Source organism: Watersipora subatra, chromosome 1 (genome assembly GCF_963576615.1).
Source record: "Watersipora subatra chromosome 1, tzWatSuba1.1, whole genome shotgun sequence".
Classification (NCBI taxonomy): Eukaryota; Metazoa; Bryozoa; class Gymnolaemata; order Cheilostomatida; family Watersiporidae; genus Watersipora; species Watersipora subatra.
In genome coordinates, this window is record NC_088708.1 from 12,529,384 (window position 1) to 12,552,804 (window position 23,421).

The 23,421-nt window shown below is 35.8% G+C and overlaps 1 protein-coding gene across 1 annotated transcript in view; it reads left to right on the forward strand.

The window, feature by feature from the left end:
- The window catches only part of LOC137395222 (hamartin-like), a 75,641-nt gene that overhangs the window by 46,149 nt on the left and 6,071 nt on the right, over positions 1-23,421 (forward strand). Inside the window, exons 12-19 of the mRNA XM_068082071.1 lie at positions 1,736-1,992; positions 5,277-5,421; positions 5,715-5,888; positions 7,326-7,480; positions 8,346-8,573; positions 11,795-11,890; positions 22,741-22,882; positions 23,230-23,318. Of these exons, the coding sequence (XP_067938172.1) occupies positions 1,736-1,992; positions 5,277-5,421; positions 5,715-5,888; positions 7,326-7,480; positions 8,346-8,573; positions 11,795-11,890; positions 22,741-22,882; positions 23,230-23,318 (1,286 nt within the window). The remainder of the gene's footprint in view (positions 1-1,735; positions 1,993-5,276; positions 5,422-5,714; positions 5,889-7,325; positions 7,481-8,345; positions 8,574-11,794; positions 11,891-22,740; positions 22,883-23,229; positions 23,319-23,421) is intronic.

The window sequence follows — 23,421 nt, forward strand, 5'->3', positions numbered from 1 at the left end:
AACCCCCGCCATATGACATTACAGTACTTTTCGGACTATTAGCTGCTACTTTTTTCTGATGATTTGAGCCATGCGGCTTATATAAGGTTGCGGCTATTCTGTGGCTTTTTCTTTGACCACTAGGGCGCATTAACCATAATCTACGGTTAGTGAAAGAAAATACGAAACAATGCCTAACGATACTGTTCCGTTATGCATTGGGTTAAAAAGCGTCGGTTAATACGAAACAGTGCCGTTAGACACTGTTCCGTTTTAAACAGTAAAGTTGCTGCCGTATTAAAAAGCACCGTCCTGAGTTCTGCGGCCTATACAAAAGGTGCGGCCTATGTATTGTTTTACTACTGGTTTTTTGGAAAATAAAGCAGATGCGGCTTATATAGGGGTGCGGTTTATAGTCCGAAGAGTGCGGTAATTCGTTCTGGTATTAGGAAATATGATATGGACGAGTGTAGGAACCTATAGCAATTGTCTGATACGTCTATATTGTCTATATACGTCCTGTACATACTAAAGATTAGTAACAAAATAGTATAGTAATCTTAGTAAATATATTTACCTATTCAGTAGTTATTCAGTACATTGCTCGGTACACTAGATTTTTGTGACGCTACGTAACATAAGATAAACTTTGATTTCGCCTTAAATGAATTTAGCTTATTAAAAACATCCACTTAAAACAAAGTTTTAATATTTTACTCAGCTTCAATTTTGTCATTGTCTCAATTTTTATTGCCTGTTTCTGGCTTTGCGCTTCTTGCCTCGCTTTGACTATAACTTTTAGTTGACCTTATTAAAACTTTTTCAAACCAATTCGACAAAAAAGACCGAGCGATGCTGTTCAAATTTGAATTTCAGAGGGACATGTTGATGTCATATGGTGGAAAAATGTTGTAATGAGGGGCTGGAAAAACTTTGTGTTCCACATCGTTAAATGAAATCCGTGGTCCACTGTAAAACTGGTGAAATTCGATCGATAGATGCACAGATTTGTACAAGTATCCATGATAACCTGCTGTTCATATTAATTCCTACCCACTATTAAATTGTTCTATTTTCAGAATATTTAATGTCAAGTTCTGTGCTCTGTCTGTAGGTTAGCATTATTTATTGGCAGGCACTGACGGGTGGTGATGAAAAGAGTTACTGCTCCTCAATTACAATCCCTGTTGGGAGAAATTAGACACTGAAAGATTTTTACATAGTCGGATTGCTCAACCAATCAATAATTTTTTTATTTTGTTGATCTGACTGCAGTTTTCCAATTTTATTCACGAATACCTGACTAGAGAAATAGAATTTCCTGTCAATACTCTCAAGGTGATATGGATAACTGGCATAAAGATACACGCTCACAAGAGATTATGCGTAAGCAACGTGCTCTAAAGGCTGACTCGTACTACAGTATATTGCCGTATGTCAGTGGTAATCACACAATACTTGGGTGATCGTCTGTGATAACAATGTTCACACTATCACAAACCCATCAGCGTTTACATCAGCGAATAGTCCGTGGCACAGCATTCTCATACAGTGTAGTCGTGGAAACAATGAAATGGTAGTCCCGCAGAAACTGTCATGAAAGAAAATATAGATTGAGCTATTTACAACAGCCAATCACACATTGCACAGACTTTGTGATTGGCCTGTGCCAATATATCTGTATGTCAGCTGCATATTATATAGCTGACACAGATACAAGTATTATTAGCATCTTGTAATCTTGTTTCGTTTGCAGACTCTGAGGATGAAGAAGTGCAGTCTATTACCCAACAAACTCCTGACCCGCAGACGGCGCAGCAAGTGGCTGAATTCATGAAGACCGTTAATAGAATCAGGTTTATCAGTATGACTACAGCGGATACTGACAGAGACAAACCTCAGAAGGGAAGCTTCAAGCGACCCGACTCATGTCCTGCCTTCATCGAAGACATGCAGGAGGAACTTCATGAAAATGACACGAAGACCCTTGTTGAGAGTGCTGTTTCTAATCAGGTAGCTTTTTTGTCTACTAGCTTTGAAAGGCCGGAAGAGGTATAGTACAGCTGTATACTGGGTGTTTGGGATTATGCCCAGTCTACATGTACAACTAATGAGGCTGTGTATTGGGCATAATTGCTTCTATTTCTGGGAGTTTGTTTACTTTTTTCCTACATACATTGGATATGAAGAGTTCATTTCCAAAACCAGTTACATGTATTTCCAAACTGAAGAATTGAATTTCCAAAGTTGAAGAAATATTGTGGCAAGTTATCGAATATTCAAAAATGATGTTTTAACAGATTACGTATATGAATTATCTACGTCTATGTGTACCTGCTATGAAATTTGCATTCTTACAAAATTTTCAGAAAACACCTGGATGTCTAAAACTGCTTTTTATTTCAAAACCAGTTAATTCCGAAAATAGCCGGTTTTGCACAAAAGTGTCTGCTGGTGTGCAAAACTGAAGAGCTAGCTTATTTGCAAATCAAACTGCGAAGCTTCACCTTGAGCAAAAATTTCAGGACTTTTATTAAACATGAGAAAACTGCAACACCAAACATCAGTATAAGTGAGTCGAATTATGGCTAGCAGTCATTTTCGCTTCCATGCTCCTCATCGGCTGTACGATCTAGAATGTCATAGAAGTGAATGGCGCCAGCAAAAGCACTGGGAACCGATGTGCTAGTTTGCAAACATTTTAAATTTTATTCATAATTTATTTTCAGAAAAAATTCATTTCCTAATTCAATTTTTAATGCAAACATTCCCAAGCTAATTTGCTAATACAATGCATAATTTAGTTTCTACAGAAATTAATTAATTGTTTCAATTATTAATGCAATTGTTTTGGAAATTAATTTGATAACTTGATGCATAGTTTAATTTTATACGAAGTTTAATTAAATATTTTAATCATCAATGTGTTTATTTGTTAGACCAATTTATTAATTAATGCTTAATTTGGATTATACCAGTTGATTTGTTAGCTTAATAATTAGCACTGCTAATCTTCAAACTAAATTAGGTAATTTAATGCTTAATTGAATTTAAACAAAAAATATTTGTTAATTCAATTGTTAATGCAAGTGCACAAACCAAAAATTAATTTAATTTTTAATGTGATTGTAAACTACCAAAATTCGTAAGTTAATTGCAATTTCTGCAGTCGTCTCAGCCTTGATAACAACATAGTGGCTGGTGGCAATATACATTTCAATATTCATATAATATGCTTAATAGCTGATACTTGTAAGCAGTAATGTTTTTGATATCTTATTTTGAATTCTGTCTGTAAATCTGCTTACCAGAACCTGTGAAAGAACCTTCTCAAATGGCTGTTCGCAGGGGAAAACAAATGCTATGCAAGGGAAACAGGTTTTGTATTTAAAATTCCAGCTCTGCTGTATGTTTCTATTCTTTGTATTTTTGTAATTAAATTGTATTGTGATACTTTAAACTTTTTGAGATGTTTTAATTGCTATTGCTGATGTGTTCTTGTTTTAGCTGACAAGCACCTTGTGCGCTTGTGAGAAAACCAGTAGAAGGAAAGGCATCCACATACAGCGTTCAAATGATAAATGCCATCAGCCATTATGTTGTTATATCTGTTGACCGTTTAGCAACAACACCTAGGATTTTTACACATACGTGTACATGTATATCAAAACATAATTTCTTTAAAAACATAAATCAAAAACTGATTCCAAATATGAAACCTAACAGAATTTGAGCTACATGTATATGCAAATTTAAGGATGACTTGTGCTTTGACTTGAGCTTTAAAAATGTTATATTAAATTATAAAAATTATCCGCATCAACTTGTAGGGCATTTTGTCCTCTTTCAAATCATGTATAATATAAAAATCAATTTTAAAGCTACTACAAATAAGGAGCTAGTTTTGTTGTTAATGTTTTGGTCTCTTTATTAGAGGTTATATAAAAATATTGAGCATGGCCTGCTTGTGTGGAAACTAGCGAGCTCTATAGAGTCCTGTTGGTTGTGTAACTTTCTCATACACGTCACTAGGCTTGCGTATAGCTATGCTTCATTCTGCTTTTATAACAGCCTTTGTCTAGATCACAGCGGTAAAAAATTCACCCAAAGTTTTGGCACAATAAATTTAGGTTTATTTAGGTTATTATTTTGACAAAAAGGTCAACCGGTTAATTTTCTTTTTACTCTGGATTCATGGCATAGTATCGTATCGTAGTAAGATAGATAAAAAGAAAACCTGCGAAGAGGGACCTGAATGTATTTATGCTTGTCTAATTCTTTAGTATTAGGCCTAGATATTCCTGATAACTTTATTTTTTTGTTAAAGAATGGGTGTCTGTGTTTTGGTTTAACTGCAAAAATGCTAACATTTTTCTTTTGCGGTCAGATTCACGAATCAAATAACAAACATTGCTTTTGTTTGTGAAAGGCATTGTTTCTTGTGCAGAATCTTTTGCTGGTTCTAAGCTAGTTTGAATTAAAGCTCTATGACAGAAATGTTCAGCATTACTTAATTCTGTCAGAACGAGCAATATTCCGTAGCGAAAGAGTGAACCATAGTAATCGCGACCTATTTATTTTGAACTAATTGGATGATTTGCTGGAATCCACTGACTATGTATTAAAATCCACTGTGAAAATAACTGGATTTGGAACAAAATATACATTATTTCTCCATTGCATTTTATATTGCAAATAACATTTTTTGAGCTTAAAGAAGTGCTTTATGCTAAAACTTGAGGCTAGACTATTCCATCAGAGCAAAAATATTGAATTTAACAAAATATGGAAATACTGGTTTTGGAAATGAACTCTTCATATGTTTTAAACATACACCATAGGTTTGCCATGTTCATTGGTGTTGCTACCATAGATCTTCCGTGGAATGATTTGACTCTGAGTAGAGGATTCCCTCTTTAATTATTCTATGGCCTGCCTTCTTACTAGAATAACTTTCATAGACCAAATTGATGATTCATTATTTAAACTGTTGGTTTTTGTTTTGGGGCAAATATTGTTAGAAATTTTATGTAGATATTGCTTGGAGATGTTTACAATTTGCATATTTTGTGGGCGTATGCAATCCTGGAATTAATTTTTTTATTGATTAGTGATTAATCCTTCCATTAAACATGTACTGTGGTGGCTGTTAGTTCTGCTATTTATCATGGCTAGTGACCATTTTTTTCAGCCCTGCCTGGGGCTGATCCAATCAAACTGGCTGATATTTATGGGATGACAGCACTGACTCTTAGTCAGTTGAAGTTGATTAAGTCAATTTGTCTACTTTATTGTAGACCACTTCTTCAAATGATTTGGCACCATCAAAAAGTTCTCCTGTTCCACTTTCTACCTTTGAATCAAGCGAACAAGAACGATCAGCTGTGCAGCCTATCCCTGATGTTTACCCCATCATACTGCCTAGGAACTATGATTTTTCTGGTGTGTAGAACATTTGTTTACTATTTGCTTTCCCTGTTTCTTTTTACTCACAAACTATCTTATTATATTTCAATGTTTGTTTTGATGCGCTCACTCTGTATTTATACGCTTATCTTACTCCCATGGTCATCTTACTGAACTCTCCCATCGACTGACTTGCTATTCTCCGCTGTTCTTTTTAGTGCAGCACGTTGAGCTTCATTTCTTTCTTTTGTTCTTTTGGGTGAGCTTCTGCTCTCACCTCCAATAACCAATGATGTGACATAAAAGTTTGTTACGTACCATATTTGCAGACCAACAAGTCGTCGGAGGTTTGTGCACACCTCAAATGGCCGATGCGGGACCAGGCCATCTGCTAGACAATCATATAAAACAGATAAGTGAACATTTGACGTTGGGCTCATTGGTCCATCATGGCAACCAGGGAGAGACCAAGCAGCGGGAAGTAAAGACATCCCGTTCTGGAGGTTTGTCACTTTGCTTTGTACATTAATTTATAATTTTAACAAGGTGAAGGAGCAAAGACTGTTATACAGCAATCCCTCTTATTTCACATGGGGTATGTTACAAACCTACTTGCGAAATGGGAAATTCTGTGAAATGAAACCTAGATTTTTTTTTTCAAGTATGAGCTATAATTTTAGTACTTTAGAAAATTACCCTGCTTTCTAAACTTTCGCAATTACTATACATGTAAGAAAATGTACATGCCTTTCTACACGCGCCATACTTGTATATACAACTTGTATATATACTTGTAAAGTACATTGTATATACAATACTCAAATCCTTGAGAAAGTAGCAAGAACTGAATGAAGAAGCATTATTGAAGCGAGAATCAAGAGGGAAAGTCATTGCTCAATATTGAGCTAATCTGCGTCAGGATAGCAAAATGATGGAAAGCGCATTTGGGCCATTCTCTGTAGATGAAGGGAGAGATTTGGTCAAATTCTGTACAATATTTGGGAAGTTGAAGCAATCTCAAGCTGCTTTTGTATGCAATTCTATTTTTATTGCTGACATCAACCAGCATGTTGCTAGGGAAGTCTAGTTCTAGGGAAGTTTTCACTCTGCATCCACGCCTTGTTCATGAAATACCATGTGTTCAAATGAAGACTACCACCCTGGAGAGAAAGCCCCGGAGTCACCTCGTGACAATAAACTATCCTGTATTACTGTACATTGTACGGGCTCTTCAATTTATTCATTTCAGAACAAGAAAATGACTTTTAAACATAAGTTCTCATTATTAGATGAAAGTGAAGAAACTTGAGTGGCCAAAAAAACCCTTACAGTGAAGCCATGTTCGTTGAAGCCATGGAGTAGGGGGATTACTGTATATGCAACGTAGTTCGATGCGTGTTGTGCGGAAACTCTCATAGTTCTGTCATAATAACTGGATGATGTAGGATCATCTCCAATGATATTGTAAAAATTTGCGAGCTCATCGGCAGCACACCCCAGTTGTTGGCGTAATGACGAGCTAATAAATTAGTCTCTCAGTAGGCAATTTAAACTTCATATGACTTATTACACCATACCATACTTGTGAACCTGCTCACATGGGTTTTACCCATACCTGTAATGAGTCCATTGGTCATGGCTGCCTTCTCTAGTCAAGCATCCTTCAGCAAAAGCATCTCTCTACAAGCTTAGTTTTAGCATCATATCAAATAAAAATTGAGAAAATTTTCATCAACGTTTTAATTTCATATTTAAACCGTCATACACCAATAGAATCAGAGCGCATCGTGAAGCATGCATTATGCTGTGGTTTAAGACATTCTCGGTCAAGTTATATTCCAGTTTTATTGTTAGCAGTAGATGACTACCTGTCCAAGGATAAAATTTTCTTGGTGCATGCTGGACATTATTGATAAGTGGTTTTTTCAAACTGACTGCAGCTGATGAGGCAAACATAGCAAAGGGTGAATTGGTACTCCTCTACTCGCAACTTCTTTATGAAAGACAAAAGCGTGAGTTGCATGCTGAGAGAAACAGGAGGATGCTGAGCAAGATTGCCAAAGCTCAAAAAGTCAAAGAAAACAACAAAACTCTGGTAAATAAGTTCTAGATGCTCACATAACTAACAACTCATATGTTATAGGGAGTAACTGATGCTCACATAACTAACAACTCATATGTTATAGGGAGTAACTGATGCTCACATAACTAACAACTCATATGTTATAGGGAGTAACTGATGCTCATATAACTAACAACGCATATGTTATAGGAAGTAATTGATGCTCACATAACTAACAACTCATATGTTATAGGGAGTAACTGATGCTCACATAACTAACAACTCATATGTTATAGGGAGTAACTGATGCTCATATAACTAACAACGCATATGTTATAGGAAGTAATTGATGCTCACATAACTAACAACTCATATGTTATAGGGAGTAACTGATGCTCATATAACTAACAACTCATATGTTATAGGGAGTAACTGATGCTCACATAACTAAAAACTCATATGTTATAGGGAGTAACTGATGCTCATATAACTAACAACTCATATGTTATAGGGAGTAACTGATGCTCATATAACTAACAACTCATATGTTATAGGGAGTAACTGATGCTCATATAACTAACAACTCATATGTTATAGGGGGTAACTGATGCTCATATAACTAACAACTCATATGTTATAGGGAGTAACTGATGCTCATATAACTAACAACTCATATGTTATAGGGAGTAACTGATGCTCATATAACTAACAACTCATATGTTATAGGGAGTAACTGATGCTCACATAACTAAAAACTCATATGTTATAGGGAGTAACTGATGCTCATATAACTAACAACTCATATGTTATAGGGAGTAACTGATGCTCATATAACTAACAACTCATATGTTATAGGGAGTAACTGATGCTCATATAACTAACAATGCATATGTTATAGGAGGAGCAATTAGCTCGATCTAGAGATGATATGTTCAATCTTCAAACAACGATTCGACTTCAAAACAATGAGATTCATAGGATGAAGGAAGAGAGAGCGCGTAGTGATACGAGCAGGGAGCAGGATTTGGATCGTCTTATCAAGGAGAATGAGCAGCTGAAATACGCAAATGAGGAACTTAAAAGAGAATTCAAGTCAAAAGTGGAAGAGCTCGATGCCAAATCTCAGGTGAGCTTCTCCGCTTGCACATCTTTTATTGTCACCCCTTGTTGTGACTATTAGCCAAGTGGCCACTGTCTATGGTTGTTTGTTGAGTCGACTTGACTCAAGACAGATTAATGTTCTTCAACATAGTCTGGTGAGATTATCTATCAAATCTTAATCAGCTGATGTGATTGCGATATTTTACAACTTTCTTTATAACAGCCTCGTAACTTTCCCAATTGAAAAATCTAGTTTTGCTAGTAATTCAGATTCATGCCTTTGGTAAATGAGTCTCAACGATAGTGTAAAGCTGCATTTATTGTATAATAAGTTGCCTTGGGATTTTTCTATGAACTAAGTAACTATGAGTAAAAACTGCATTCTTATATACAGTAGGGACTCCTACAACGTAAATAATCTGTTCCAGTAACATTCATGTTATAGAGATTTTGCATTACAATAACAGTAAAATACATGTAAATTGCCTAATGCATTCCAAAATCTTTTCGAACTCATCCCTTTGGCCATACAAAATGGAAAGACTTGATTTAACTCTTTTAATTTGTGGACTGTACCGTAACTGCAGTATTATTAGTTTGCATCAACAACTTTTGTCCTTTTTGGATCAATCTCACTGGTTTTATAGACTATGATTGCAGTAATTTTACAATAAGTTGATGGGGGAGCGCACATTTTTGACGTTCATGTATGTTTCGCTTATTTTTTCTAAACAGCAAAATGTAATCTGCAAAGTAAAACTAATAACAAATGTTTTATCCGTCTACAATAAAGCAAAAAAAAAGTTTTTACTATAAAAAGCGGTACAAACGGGTCATCGCTTGTCTGTACCCAGGGGTCAAGATTAGGATAAAAGAGAACTTTGATGATACTCCATCTCGCGACATTCAGATTGGTGAACCGATGCTGTAACACCTGCACCAATCGATCGCCTCTAAGTGTTTATGAACCATTGCGCTGCTACCTATTCTCTGTTTTGTTAACATATCTGACGATCTATCACGGCGAACTAGAATGTCATGGAAGTTGTACATGTAATAGATACCACACTATACGCCCATCATTTTTTTCTCGCAAGTGCTCCGAAATTGATTAACATTTAAATGACTTCAAACTGCCGGCTTGACACTTTACATTATTGAATTCTTTATGTAGTACGAAGCAAAAACTTCACATAAATTCTTGACGTTATCTGGAATTTACATTATAGGAGGTATACGTAATAGTAGCGTTTACTGTATTGTCTTTTGGTTAGTTAATGGGGAAACTTGATGGCTCCTTCTGTAGCTAATAGTTTATAATCTACTTGTACGCAAGCAGTTCGTACGTCGTGAGAGATCGTCATGTGTGATAACTATCTTCACAATTATTCCATAATACACCAAGGCCGTCCAGTGGTCCAGTTGGTAGCGTGCTTGGTTGCAAACGGAAAATCCTAGTTTGATTCCTGTGCGACGGATGGATGTTCTTCTTGTAGTAGAGATTAACGAAGTCAAACCTTGACTAATAATTACATTTACTTTCAAATAGCCATCTCGACTTATAAAGTAATTTAATGTACAATGTCTGAAATTACTCAAAACAGTTTTGGGAGTGAAAGTAAAAAAGATGGTAGAAAATAAAACCTAAAATCTTTAGAAAAATCAAGTTAATGTAAGCTATATCCAGTGTAGGTTAGTATAAGTTAGTTTAGTTAGTTAGTCTAAGGTAGAGTAGTTCGTGTGTCTCTAACTCTGTCTCTAAGGTAGGGTAGTTAGTGTGTCTCTAAGGTAGAGCAGTTTGTGTGTCTCTAAGGTAGAGTAGTTTATGTGTCTCTAAGGTAAAGTAGTTCGTGTGTCTCTAAGGTAGAGTAGTTCATGTGTCTCTAAGGTAGAGTAGTTCGTGGGTCTCTAAGGTAGAGTAGTTCGTCTGTCTCTAAGGTAGAGTAGTTCGTGTGTCTCTAAGGTAGAGTAGTTCGTGTGTCTCTAAGGTAGAGTAGTTCGTGTGTCTCTAAGGTAGAGTAGTTCGTGTGTCTCTAAGGTAGAGTAGTTCATGTGTCTCTAAGGTAGAGTAGTTCGTGGGTCTCTAAGGTAGAGTAGTTCATGTGTCTCTAAGGTAGAGTAGTTCATGTGTCTCTAAGGTAGAGTAGTTCGTGTGTCTCTAAGGTAGAGTAGTTCATGTGTCTCTAAGGTAGAGTAGTTCGTGGGTCTCTAAGGTAGAGTAGTTCATGTGTCTCTAAGGTAGAGTAGTTCGTGTGTCTCTAAGGTAGAGTAGTTCATGTGTCTCTAAGGTAGAGTAGTTCATGGGTCTCTAAGGTAGAGTAGTTCATGTGTCTCTAAGGTAGAGTAGTTCGTGTGTCTCTAAGGTAGAGTAGTTCGTGTATCTCTAAGGTAGAGTAGTTCATGTGTCTCTAAGGTAGAGTAGTTCATGTGTCTCTAAAGTAGAGTAGTTCGTGTGTCTCTAAGGTAGAGTAGTTCATGTGTCTCTAAGGTAGAGTAGTTTATGTGTCTCTAAGGTAGATTAGTTCGTGTGTCTCTAAGGTAGAGTAGTTCGTGGGTCTCTAAGGTAGAGTAGTTTATGTGTCTCTAAGGTAGATTAGTTCGTGTGTCTCTAAGGTAGAGTAGTTCGTGGGTCTCTAAGGTAGAGTAGTTCGTGTGTCTCTAAGGTAGAGTAGTTCGTGTGTCTCTAAGGTAGATTAGTTCGTGTGTCTCTAAGGTAGAGTAGTTCATGAGTCTCTAAGGCAGAGTAGTTCGTGTGTCTCTAAGGTAGAGTAGTTCGTGTGTCTCTAAGGTAGAGTAGTTCATGAGTCTCTAAGGTAGAGTAGTTCGTGTGTCTCTAAGGTAGAGTAGCAATAAAAGCATGTTTTTACTGGTTATTCTTTTATTTATTTAGTTGGTTACTTGAAACATTCATCAATTTAGGCTCCAAAACAAATATTTAGTGTTGATGTAGAAAGATAGCAATGGCATGGGTTGTCCTTGTATATTGACGTTTGACTTTATCTTCAGAGTTGGCTACTGCAGCAGCATATGCTTATGTTTGACACGTAGACGAGATTTTATCAAAAGTACTTATTTTAATAAAAACAATTCTCTGTGCAGATTGCTACTTGTCATTGTGTTGTTGCCACGTATGTTTAACCTAATATTTGTGATCAGTTCAGCGTTGGAGAAGTGTGATTGAATGCCGAAAGGAAGATTGGTCGGTGGATAAAAGAAATGTCTCTATATATTGATGCTTTGTTTCAGGAGTTGCAGGCGGCGATTGGAAAATATGAAATATTGGAACGTGATTTTGCAGCCGTACGACAAAAGAACTCTCAGTTTGTTATCTATGAGAGTGAGGTTAGTGCACTCTTCCTACTCTGTTTTATTGGCATTTTGCAAGCTTTGATTAGCGTTAATACCTTGTATGGTCAACGCTCTCCGTCGCAGCTAGACTGGCTAATACTTGAACAAAATTTTGAACTTTTAGTAGATTATGAAAATATCTTCGTAGCATTAGAACATAAAACTGGATATATAGGTTTTAAATTTTGTCTTGCAGCCAGGCTATTGCAAGCCCATATATTCATGCATTCTAGAAGAATACTGTTTCATATTACATTTTTTCCGACTTTTGTGTATGTGCGTGCATGCATGCGTTGTCTGTAAAAATTAGCTATTCTCGAAAGCCATCTGTTTAAAACCCTTGAAGGTTGACTTGCAATAAAATTCACTTTACAGTTATTTGGTATCAAAAGATTCACCATGTCTTACTCTGTTGTGTTGTAGGTGCCAAATATGTGGAAATGTGATTACAAGCTCTTAAAAGCTCAAAAACGAAAAGTCGCCGTAGATTGGAATCTCTTTATTTCGATGACGTAGCCATGAAATTTGGTTATTGTCTTGTCACGTGATGTTCTCACGTGAATTGAAAGGGCAATAAAAAGCTCAATATAAAACTTATCGTAACACTAGTTTATGACAAACACTTCATGTTTTACTGAAGACCCGTATCAAATATAGATGCTCGCCACTTTACAGTTTTGTTTCGGTTTGGTCTAATCGGCAAGTCGTAATCTGATCATGTGACCCAATACTTCGCAAATAATTTCTGCAGCACTTTTCGATTATCACAAGTGACCAACAGGCTCGTCATGATTATCAGACAATGATATGTACTCCTTCAAGCTAAGGCTAAAAAATTAAACAAATTTTTACAGTAAGTTATAGGATATCACTGCTAAAAGTGACAGCATTACGATGACAATAAAACAGACGCGTATGAACAATAGCCATGGTTTTATTGAATGCGTGAAGTATATTTGTGAAAATATTTCGACGAATAAGGTTGCATGAAAGTGTACACAGAAACCATCTCCCACAACTACGTCACATTTGAGCCGTTTTGGAAAGAGAATCCAAACTACGGCGGTTTCGTGTGGCTGCGATTTTCTGTTCGTTTTTGAGCTTTTAAGAGCTTGTAATCACCTTTCCACATATTTTGCACTTACAACACCACAGAGTAAGACATGGTGAATGGTTTCATGTTAAATAACATTAATGTGAATTTTGTTGCAAGTCAACCTTTAAAGGTATGCTCTCATAAATAAGGGTCTTGAGTGGACATTTTTTAGATAAACTAGTTCACATAATGAGTGCTTTTGATAAATTATATAGTATTGCAGTTTTTTTTGGCCGAAATTTTGCAAAGGTCGCGATTTTTACAATCCATTTTCCTGAAAATGCTGATAAAACCTGGTGTTTTGTCAAAATTACACAAAAATATTATTGCAACCTCGATCTGTAATGTTATCTGCTACTGTTAATGCGATAAAAATTTGTGTTGTCAGATAACCTTTAAAACACCACATACCCTAGGACACTTATATTTTGCTAGTATTTAGTTTTGTGAGTAGTATACAGAGTAAAATTTTGCAGCAACTTAATTTCGCAGCTCTGATGAGTGCGAAAATATAGTAATGTGAAAATAAATGCAGTGGAACAAACATATTTAGATTCCTCAGGTTCAGTTCACCGATAAAAAAAATTTCTATTTGCGACTAGTTTGTAATTGTGAACTGCAGGTAGAATGGTGTGGGCAAGGTCGATAATGCAATTTGATCGCTTGCTGCCATTTGTTTCTTGGACTATCAACAGGCCCGTATTCCCTGGGGCGGCTGGCCGGCTGAGCCGCCCCAACTTTTTGGGAATTTTTCACGGCTAAGTACAGTCAAATTCGGATAACTCGCCCTCGGATAAAATGTAACATTTCATCTCAAACACAAGGTTAACTCGAACGGATTTGTTTGGTCAGTTCCAACGCAATGATAAATTGCTTCAGATAACTCAACCTCAAAATCATTTATTCGAAAAGTTATTTGCCCAACGGCCATGGACACGGTTTTTATTGCTGTAGAATATCACTTCATTCCAAGCCATAGAGACAAACATCAACTTTTAGTAGTTCTTTGGCGTCATTATTATCATCATCAGCGGCAAAATATTCTTGTTAATGACTTTTATAAAGGTTTGCAAAAGATCAAGTTTTACCAAACACCCGCTTGGCCATGTCCCATCGAAAGCGCAAAAACCTCCGAATAAACTAATAAAATCTGCAAAATTGATCTTTGTTAAAACGTTCAAAAGAAAAAGATGTCTTTTCTGAGCGTGTTTACTGCGGTCAAGTTTTGCCTATTTTAATTTTAAAACGTTTAGTCATTCACATCACCTAAAACAAAACAAATCTCAAAAAATAGAAAAATGTTGATACTTTCCGATAAAATTTTTAAAACTTCACACGAGAGGTCCGGCTGAGGCCCTACATGAGAGAAACTTGTTGGGGGCTTACACCGCCCCCCCTCCCTCCACACCCTAGGTGTTCATAACTAGTCGCCCAACATTAGCCGCCCCAACTTGCAACCAGTGAACCAGTGAATACAGGCCTGACTATCACTGAACAAAGCTATTTAATTTCGCGTTTTCGCTCGTTCGTTATGATAGTTTAGTTTCGCACATGAAATTTTCGCGAAAGGATGACTCCGCGAAAACGCGAAAGTTAGATGAGGCGAATACATAAGTGTCCTAGGGTAGCGATAAACTATCTACAGAATTTTGAAAATGGAGGCAATCAACAATTGAACCTGCATTGCTTTAGAATCAATCAATATTGATTAAATAATTCAGTAAAGTTTGAAGGTCAATAAGTTAGGGATATCCTTAAAACAATAATGGTTCTGGAATAAAATTACTTTAGTTTCTGGAAATTTTATCATTGCAATTCAATAGTTGTTAATCTTTCCATATCATCCTTTATTTTATCCATAAATGTATCAACACATCACATAGGACAGTGCTTGTGTGACGATTTGCTCAAGGTGTGCTTGTTATAACACAAAGATCTATAGTTTTGAACTGAAATCACTCTCTAACAGCGGTTGTCTCTATCACAATAATTATGGTCTGAATATCACTTTTTACATAGTGTTGATTTAAGGGAAGTGTGACAGCAGAAAAGTTTACTCATTTTGTGTAAGTGATTATAGGGCAGACAACTTCTCTTTAGGAAAGAGTACAGTGCACTCCCAGGTTAGGACGACCCTGTTTTACAGTTTCTTTGCCTTGCGATGTTTTTTCGTTCCCTCATAACGACATTTTTTACACCATATGACATCAACAAAAATAAACATCTTTCGAATTTCAAATTTGGCGGTCATTGTGCTGAATACGTCGGAATATCGAATATGCTGATATGCTATTCGCCGAAATCCTCCCACAACGCATGAAAGAGATACAATGCTCGCTCGCAGTTCAGCGTTATTCGTGTTTTGTAAATGCTTGGTATAGCGTGAGTGAAAGGAAAATTAGGGAAAGTAAGCGAAATTGGAAATTTATTGTGCATTTGAGCGATTAGTATAATATTTACCATAAACTTTAATCCATTATACATATATAACTATATAACTACATATATAACTTTAATTCATTAGCCATGGGTTTAGGACTGATAACAATGTTTAAGGAAAAAGTACGAACCATAGCCATAATCATAAACAAGTCAAAACCATTTAATACACTAAAGTTACTATGGGTAACTATAGTTACTAAGGTTAATATACTATTTTGTTACTAGCTTTTTATATGTACAGGACGTGTATAAAATTTTGATGTTTTTTATCAGGTGGTGTTTGCATTAAATAATTACTATGGATTTCTATACCCTTTCGTACGACATTGTCGCCTTATGATGCCAATACCGGAATGAGTTAATGTCGTATGATGGGCTCCGCTGTACAGTGCATCCTCAGGATACGATATTGATCCGTTCCAAAGTTGGTATCGTTTGGTGAAAAATTCCTATGTAGCGGTCTAGAAACCATTGTAATTATACAATGCAAGTATCCTCTTGTAAAAATCGGCAAAATTTTATAAAAATGTAATACATATTGAAAATTTGTAATAAAATAGTATGTTAACTTTAGTAACTATAGTTACCTACAGTAACTGTATTGTATTTAGTGGTTACGATATGCAATAAAATGCAACATCATAATGTGTCTACCAAATGCATGGCGTACGGTAAGGAGTTCCTGCCTTCAAGACATACGTATAACATAAACCTTGAATTCACTTCAAATAAGTTTTACTTACACACACTTAAAACTAAGTTTTAGTATGTATTTTTAACTATGTTACTGAATTTCAACTTTTTATCACTAAAATTCTATCGCCTATCAGTTTCTATCTTCGCTTTCACTATAACATTTAGTGTGTTTGATTAAAACCTTTTCAACCTAATTCGACAAAGAAGGCCGAACGATGCAGTTCTTGAAAGCGGCCTCTCGCACACTTGACTATTTAATGGCCATCGAAAAAATAAAAATGAAATTTGATTTACTATACAGTACGTACATACCTTTGGAGTAACGTGGCTTTAGCTGGTACATGTAGCGAGTAAAGCAGAGAAGAGGCAAAAAAGTATCAATCCTAATTATGTTACTGTACACTTGAAAATAAATTTAATACGTAATGAAATGGAATTTTTAGCAAGCTAAAAGAAGTTGTCTGGTCCTGTCGAAGGGATTGCAACTCATATTTTTCTACTGGTTTCAAAAGAAAGTTTAGCTTCTGGGTCTTGAAAAGCAAAAATGGCCGGGAAGACACAGCTTTCCTGCTAGTGCAAAGAGTGCTTGAAGAAAACAAGCTAACTTGGTGCAATGTAGAAGATAGCCAACTTGATCACTTATCGAGGATGATGCCCGCTGGTGCACAGTAAATGCTGGTGTAATGCAGACAATTGCTAGCTAGCTACTGCTTATAAGAGGATCCAAAAAAAGATTGTAGTTTGTCTTGTGTGAAATATGCACAATAATCAATGTAACCATACATACAGAAATTTGTACATATTTATACCCTAAAGGGCAGGGCTAATTCTAGAGGGTAATGTGGATGCGTCAACTATCTTGAGTAGCTAGTTATATATGAGTTACATATATACGATGATTTGTATTTATGTGGTAGAAAACAGTCCCACCTGCAAAAACATGATTACACAAGAAATAAAATAAAACATAAAAGGAAATAAATAAAGCAATTAAATATGAAATAAAATGAAATCAATAAAACATGACATGACACGCAAAACGGGTAAATAATGATGTACATCATACATGCATTGTACAGTATTTTTTATGTACCAGTCCACATCAGTAAATTAAACACTTGAAATTAAAAATTCTTTTTAAAAAACTTAATCTAATAGCATATCGTTATGTTAGCTTTTTTGTTAGATTCACTGTTATCATCTGTGCTTTTCGACACTTTTCTTTTGAAAACAAATCTATCCAATGAATTCTGTTTCTGACGACTCCTCAAAATTTTTCTAAAATAGCTCATGCACCTTTTATTAACATTGTCCATAACTTGGCCTGTCAGAACCTTTTCTGGATGTTTATTTTCAATGAGCCTAGTAAGGTTTTCATACCAACTTATAGCTTCCTTGATTTCTGCCGATGTAGGTTTTTCTGTTCCTTCTACTTCCTCACCACCACTAAATTGTTGTTCCTCTTGAATGCTGATCCCGTGTATGGCCTTCACCTCCTTCAAGTGGTCAGTCGTAAGCTCTTCCCTGTGCTTGCTTTAATGGATTTCTTGGTTTTAATAATAGTTGCCATTGTTGATTGGTTGCGACCATATTCCGTGGCAATATTAACAATATGGACGTCTTCTTACTATTTATCTAAGACCTCTAACTTTGTTGTCACGGAAATCATTGTTTTGCTTCGACCTGTAACATTTGTATCGGTCTCAAATTCCGTAGCTAACGATTTAAATATAGATACTTGTAGTTATATACGTATGGTGAATAAAAGTTAATAGTAAATATAAGTTTAACGCTAAAAATGAATATATGCTCTCGCTGATCAATGTACTTTCACAAAATTTCCCATGAGGAATGCTGACGTGAGAGAAATCGGTCATGGTGTCTCTTCCAAACCTTGTGAAAATGTTTCGACGAACCTCATTTCGGCGTCTTCGTTATTTTGACGAACGGAATAAGCACATCGACTGCCAAATTTGAACTTGAGCGAAAATTTTCTTGAATTCGTATGGTGAAATATAATTCGTATAATGAGGTGAAAACCTCACCATGTTCAACTTCGTAAGGTGAAAAAATCGTACATCAGGGTAATCGTATCCTGAGGGTACACTGTAATTGTAAAATAATTTACCGCAATCATCTGGCACACTTATGCTTGTTCAAGTCTTAAAACAGACCACTGGCGGTGAAAGGAATGACATCCAACCTTAAATTGTTCTCTGCAACTGGGCACTTCTCTAGTTGTCGAGAGTCTGTTGCTACTGGCCTCAGGCATGTTCAGCCAAGATCACAGAACCATTGTTTGTGTAGCATTGCTCTTAAGCACACTGCATACCCTTTGTTTGTAGTAAGCTAAGCAGGCATCATATTTGATCTGTGAGTGATTGCTCACGCATATGCATGACTATTAACGCAGGTCAATGGCAAATGTCAAGTTTTGTCATCAGAGGTATGCAGCCGGATATCTACTCGACTTAACATTTAAACAGAATACAGTGCATTCTTGTAGAAATATTTGCTTCGGCATAGCTTTCTATGGCTTTCAATTATGAAAAAAATCTCTGAATAGATTAACAATATGTGTTGAGGTTTGCCTGTAATGTGTTGTGTAGAGTATGAAATTGTTTGTTAACAATTTCATACTCTACACAACACATTACAGGCAAACCTCAACACATATTGTTAATCTATTCAGAGATTTTTTTCATAATTGAAAGCCATAGAAAGCTATGCCGAAGCAAATATTTCTACAAGAATGCACTGTATTCTGTTTAATTTGTTTCACAGCTCAGAAAATTCACATTATGCCTGCATATTAAGTACTGCCGACTCGAAAATGAAAATAAGTAATTGTCAGCATTTCAACTTCTCATTACTAGAAAGGGCAGATCAAAGGAGGAAAATCTGTACAGTCATAGATCGACATGCTAGCTTAATGCGTTCCAGGACTGAGCTCGCAAGTCAATTTTCTTGTATCTCAAAACAATATTTGCTATATAAAATAACTAAATACAAATTTACTCGTTTCCATCCTCTGTAAAAACACTTGAAAGCAGGAAACTACAATGGAACAATGTGTTTTCATTGTACTAACTCATTACCTACACTCACAAAGCGGTTAGGATCTGTAATAAAATGTAACATTATGATGTACAGTACTGCATGGAGTTTTTACCTCCAAGACAGACAGTAGCGGCTAACGGCCATGTGAGAGAGAATAATCACTGCAACACGTATGGTAGGCTGCACTTTTGTGATGCTACGTAACATACCATAAACTTTAATTTTAACTTAGATAATTTGAGCTCACTAAACACTCACTTGAAAATAAGGTGTAATTTTACACTAATCTCAATTCTAATTTGTTTTCGTTTTCATTTTTTGTTATATTTAGGCCGTCAACAAGTGTTAACGGCCTAACAATTCCAGTGTTAGGCCGTTAAAACTTGTTGAAGCAACACTTATGGTGTAGATAACCCTTGTGGTGTAGATAATATTTGTAGTGTAGATAATACATGAGGTGTTGATAACATTAAAATTAAAAAATGCAATTATTTATGCTAAATTTTCATCATAGAACCTAATAATGACTGACTAGAATTGAAACTACGGCATGTAGTATTCAATACAAACTGGATACCATTTACAGCAGTTGAAATCTTCCAAGAGTGATGCTTTAGTTTGTTAAAGGATCCTTGGTGAGACACGCCCTTAGAAGGGTACATTAGTGTCAGTAAAAGTATCCTCAAAGCGTGAAGAGGCAGTGAATATGCTGTTGGCACATACATCTGCCTCATCAACATTAATGACAATATGGTGCAGCAAGTCTTCATTGCAAGTTTTGCAAAAGAAAACTTTGTTGGCATAGTTGTTGAGAATGAGAGGAGTTGATAGGAAATGCCATTACTTGAGGTCTCATACAGTGAAGCTCGCGTTGCTGATACAGCTATATTCATGCAAGTTAAAATACAAAAACTGGTGCCGCCCATGCTGGAGATTGGGTTTCCTTGTGTACACACATTTTTACTTAAGCTCTGTTTGCTTTGCATCCTAAGCATGTCAATATTGATCAGCAATACACGCATGCAAGTTCCCAATGCGCACTTTTGCTAGAGATATGCTGTGCATTTATTAATATCTTTTAATAATTTTAGTGGAATATTATCACTCTGCATTAAAATTATTTAGTACAGGTGGGATGCCTACTTGTCACACCAGCTCACAATAGTTTGAAAGATATTAAATGTGATAGTACAGCCATCTTATTGCTAGCTAGCTACTATCACATGACAAATATCTGTTAGATGAGTTTCTTTATTACAACGATTTTATAATAATGTCTGAGTTTCAATATTGTTGTGTTTGGTTTGAATGCTAATACATTTTAGTGCTAAACTACCTGTTTATTTAGTGGTAGAGTGGTTGCAAATGTAGTTCACTCTTGGAAGCTAATCCATCAAATAATTTTCACAAGCGATGAACTTCCTTAGCCTGTTTTGTACTTATAAAAAAACATGAAGTTTCGAGCAGTTTAGCCACGTCTTCGTTTGGTCGTTCAATAGACTTTATGTTATTGCAAAGATGCAGATGGTTGTAGTTGTCTGTTCATCATAATACTTATCTGGCTATGAGCTCTTTGCTAGTACAAAGAAGCCGTGTCTTGTTTTAGCAGTATGGACGAGTTGCAGATGTACCCATCAACTTTTGTTTGAAATGTCATATAGGCATGTATATACTGTTGGTACCAGAATTATAGACTGATCAACAATGGCTGCAGCATATAATTAAGAAGTGTATTAGTTCCTTCCTAGAAACAGTCTCTATTTATTATATATGAAGAGGTCATGTTCAAAGTAGTGTCATGAGTCCCATTACTAAACATTAACTAGTCACTTAACAATATGAAACTATAATTGGAAATTTATATGCTCCTAGAGAATATCTGTACACAACCCTTTAAACTATTTGTCTGTTTCTACATTCAATGCTTGCGTACTGCCATTCTGATTTGAAATTTAATATGATGGCAGTTATAAACTTGAGAAATCTCTGCTTCAGCCAAGTTAACTCTTAAATAGAGGCCAAAAATGCATTTGGTTGGATCATTTTTAGAAATATTTCAAACATTGGAGATTTGAAATGGCACCTAACAAGATGCTATAGTATGTTTACTTTAGTGGAGAAGCTTCAATTTACACCTAATGTAATTATGGCAGCATTTGATGGCGAGAATAAAAGATATACAATCAAACCTCGACTTACTATCTCTTCATCTAAATTTTTTGACATACAGCACGAACTCAACAAATATTTGCCTCAACATGCAAATTAATTTTCATGTGATGTCCCAATTTTTTGAAACATTACAGTTTTGTAATTAAAAATAAAACAGCGTGTATAAATTAATAACAAATTTCGAAAAAAATAGTGCAAGATATTTAGAATAGATTAATTTGAACTGTCTAGTGTAAGTTAGCATTTATGGTTTTTGATGCTAATTAAACAAAGTGCAATCTAATTTTATAAGAACATTTGCTTCAATATGAGATTATTCTGACATACAACACTAACATGTGAACAATTTAGCTTTGTATATCGAGTTTGGACTGTTATTCAGATAAAATAAGTTTTAGCATTTCCAGGCCAAAACTACGATGAAAGGAGAGAATAATTTTGAAAATGAAAGGTTTTTAAAAGCATAGCCTAAAGCATTTTACTCTATCGGTATAATGGATTCACTTGCAAACATTGCCAACTAATTTTGAACATTCAGTCGTTTTAATTTCTCAACCACCTCACATTATAGGCCTTCTCTGAATTAGCACATTTTATTCACAAAAAATAGCAAAAAAGCGATGTTGCGATTTTCCCAGTAGAATTTGTTAAACTTTGCAATTGGGAAAAATTTATCATTTGTAAATCTTGAAACATACAAGCGCAATTCAAAAAGAGCATTTTAATAATTTGATTTATTAGATCCAGAAATGGTGCAAGTTTTGCCATTTGATTATGGTCGTTTCAAAAGATAATTTTCTAATCAACTGTACCAACACCCGTTACAACTCTAGCAATCTTTCAGTGCCAAAATTCAACGCAAAATTCAAATTGTAGCATTTTTTTGTTTCTCTGACATTGAAACATTATGCTGAAAATAACACCCTGTGAATCATCAAGCCTGCCCATATTTAGTTTTCGGCGAGCACCCATGTATAACAGTATTTGTCAAATTATAACCATTTTTACGTCTGTCCGCTACGTATACTTTACTGGACTGGCAGCAATAACTAACCTGCATGTAGGCTACACACCCTATGCATGCATCGTACCACTGGTTAACATAATGTAGGCTACACACCCTATGCATGCATCGTACCACAGGTTAACATAATGTAGGCTACACACCCTATGCATGCATCGTACCACTGGTTAACATAATGTAGGCTACACACCCTATGCATGCATCATACCACAGGTTAACATAATGTAGGCTACACACTCTATGCATGCATCATACCACAGGTTAACAGAATGTAGGCTACACACCCTATGCATGCATCATACCACAGGTTAACATAATGTAGGCTACACACCCTATGCATGCATCATACCACAGGTTAACAGAATGAAGAAGGAACTGCTGCTGATGGGGGAGGTGCAATTAAAGTATCAGCAAAGATTATCAGCTATCAAGTATGATAACCACATGGCTGTTGCTTGTTCAGAGCAGGATGCAAAGTTTATAGCTGATATTACGAGTAAGTAAGCTTTCTGCAAATCCATTGATCATCCAGTCTTGTCTTGCATTAGGTTTGTTTGCTGTTGTAGCGGTTATGAACTTCGCACTGGTTTCTATTGGTCGCATTGATGTCAAGCTTTTTGTTAGTAGTCTTATTGCATTTCATGGTAACCATCTTTTACCAATGTTCAATTGAGTTAACACCCAAATGCTGAGTTTAGGCTAAACAAGTGCCATGTAGTTGGTGAATTCTGACATTGTACAGAATTGTGTTGGATGTTGTAAACACGCTGGTACTGAGGAGGAATTCTCAGTGTTTTAGTTGTGTAAACCTTGTGAGAATAAGATTGCTGATGTTTGATGCAGAGCTAAATGAGAGTTTACAACAGCAAGTTGACCTGTGTCAATTGAAGCAAAACCATATAGAAACTCTCTCCTTGAAGATCAAGGACAAGGTACGTCAGTGAATGTAACTGCTAGGACTTGTGTGTAGTTGTAGTTCTGCCCATTTTAAAGTCTTTTCGTGCACTTTAGACATCTCGACAAATATAGAGAATC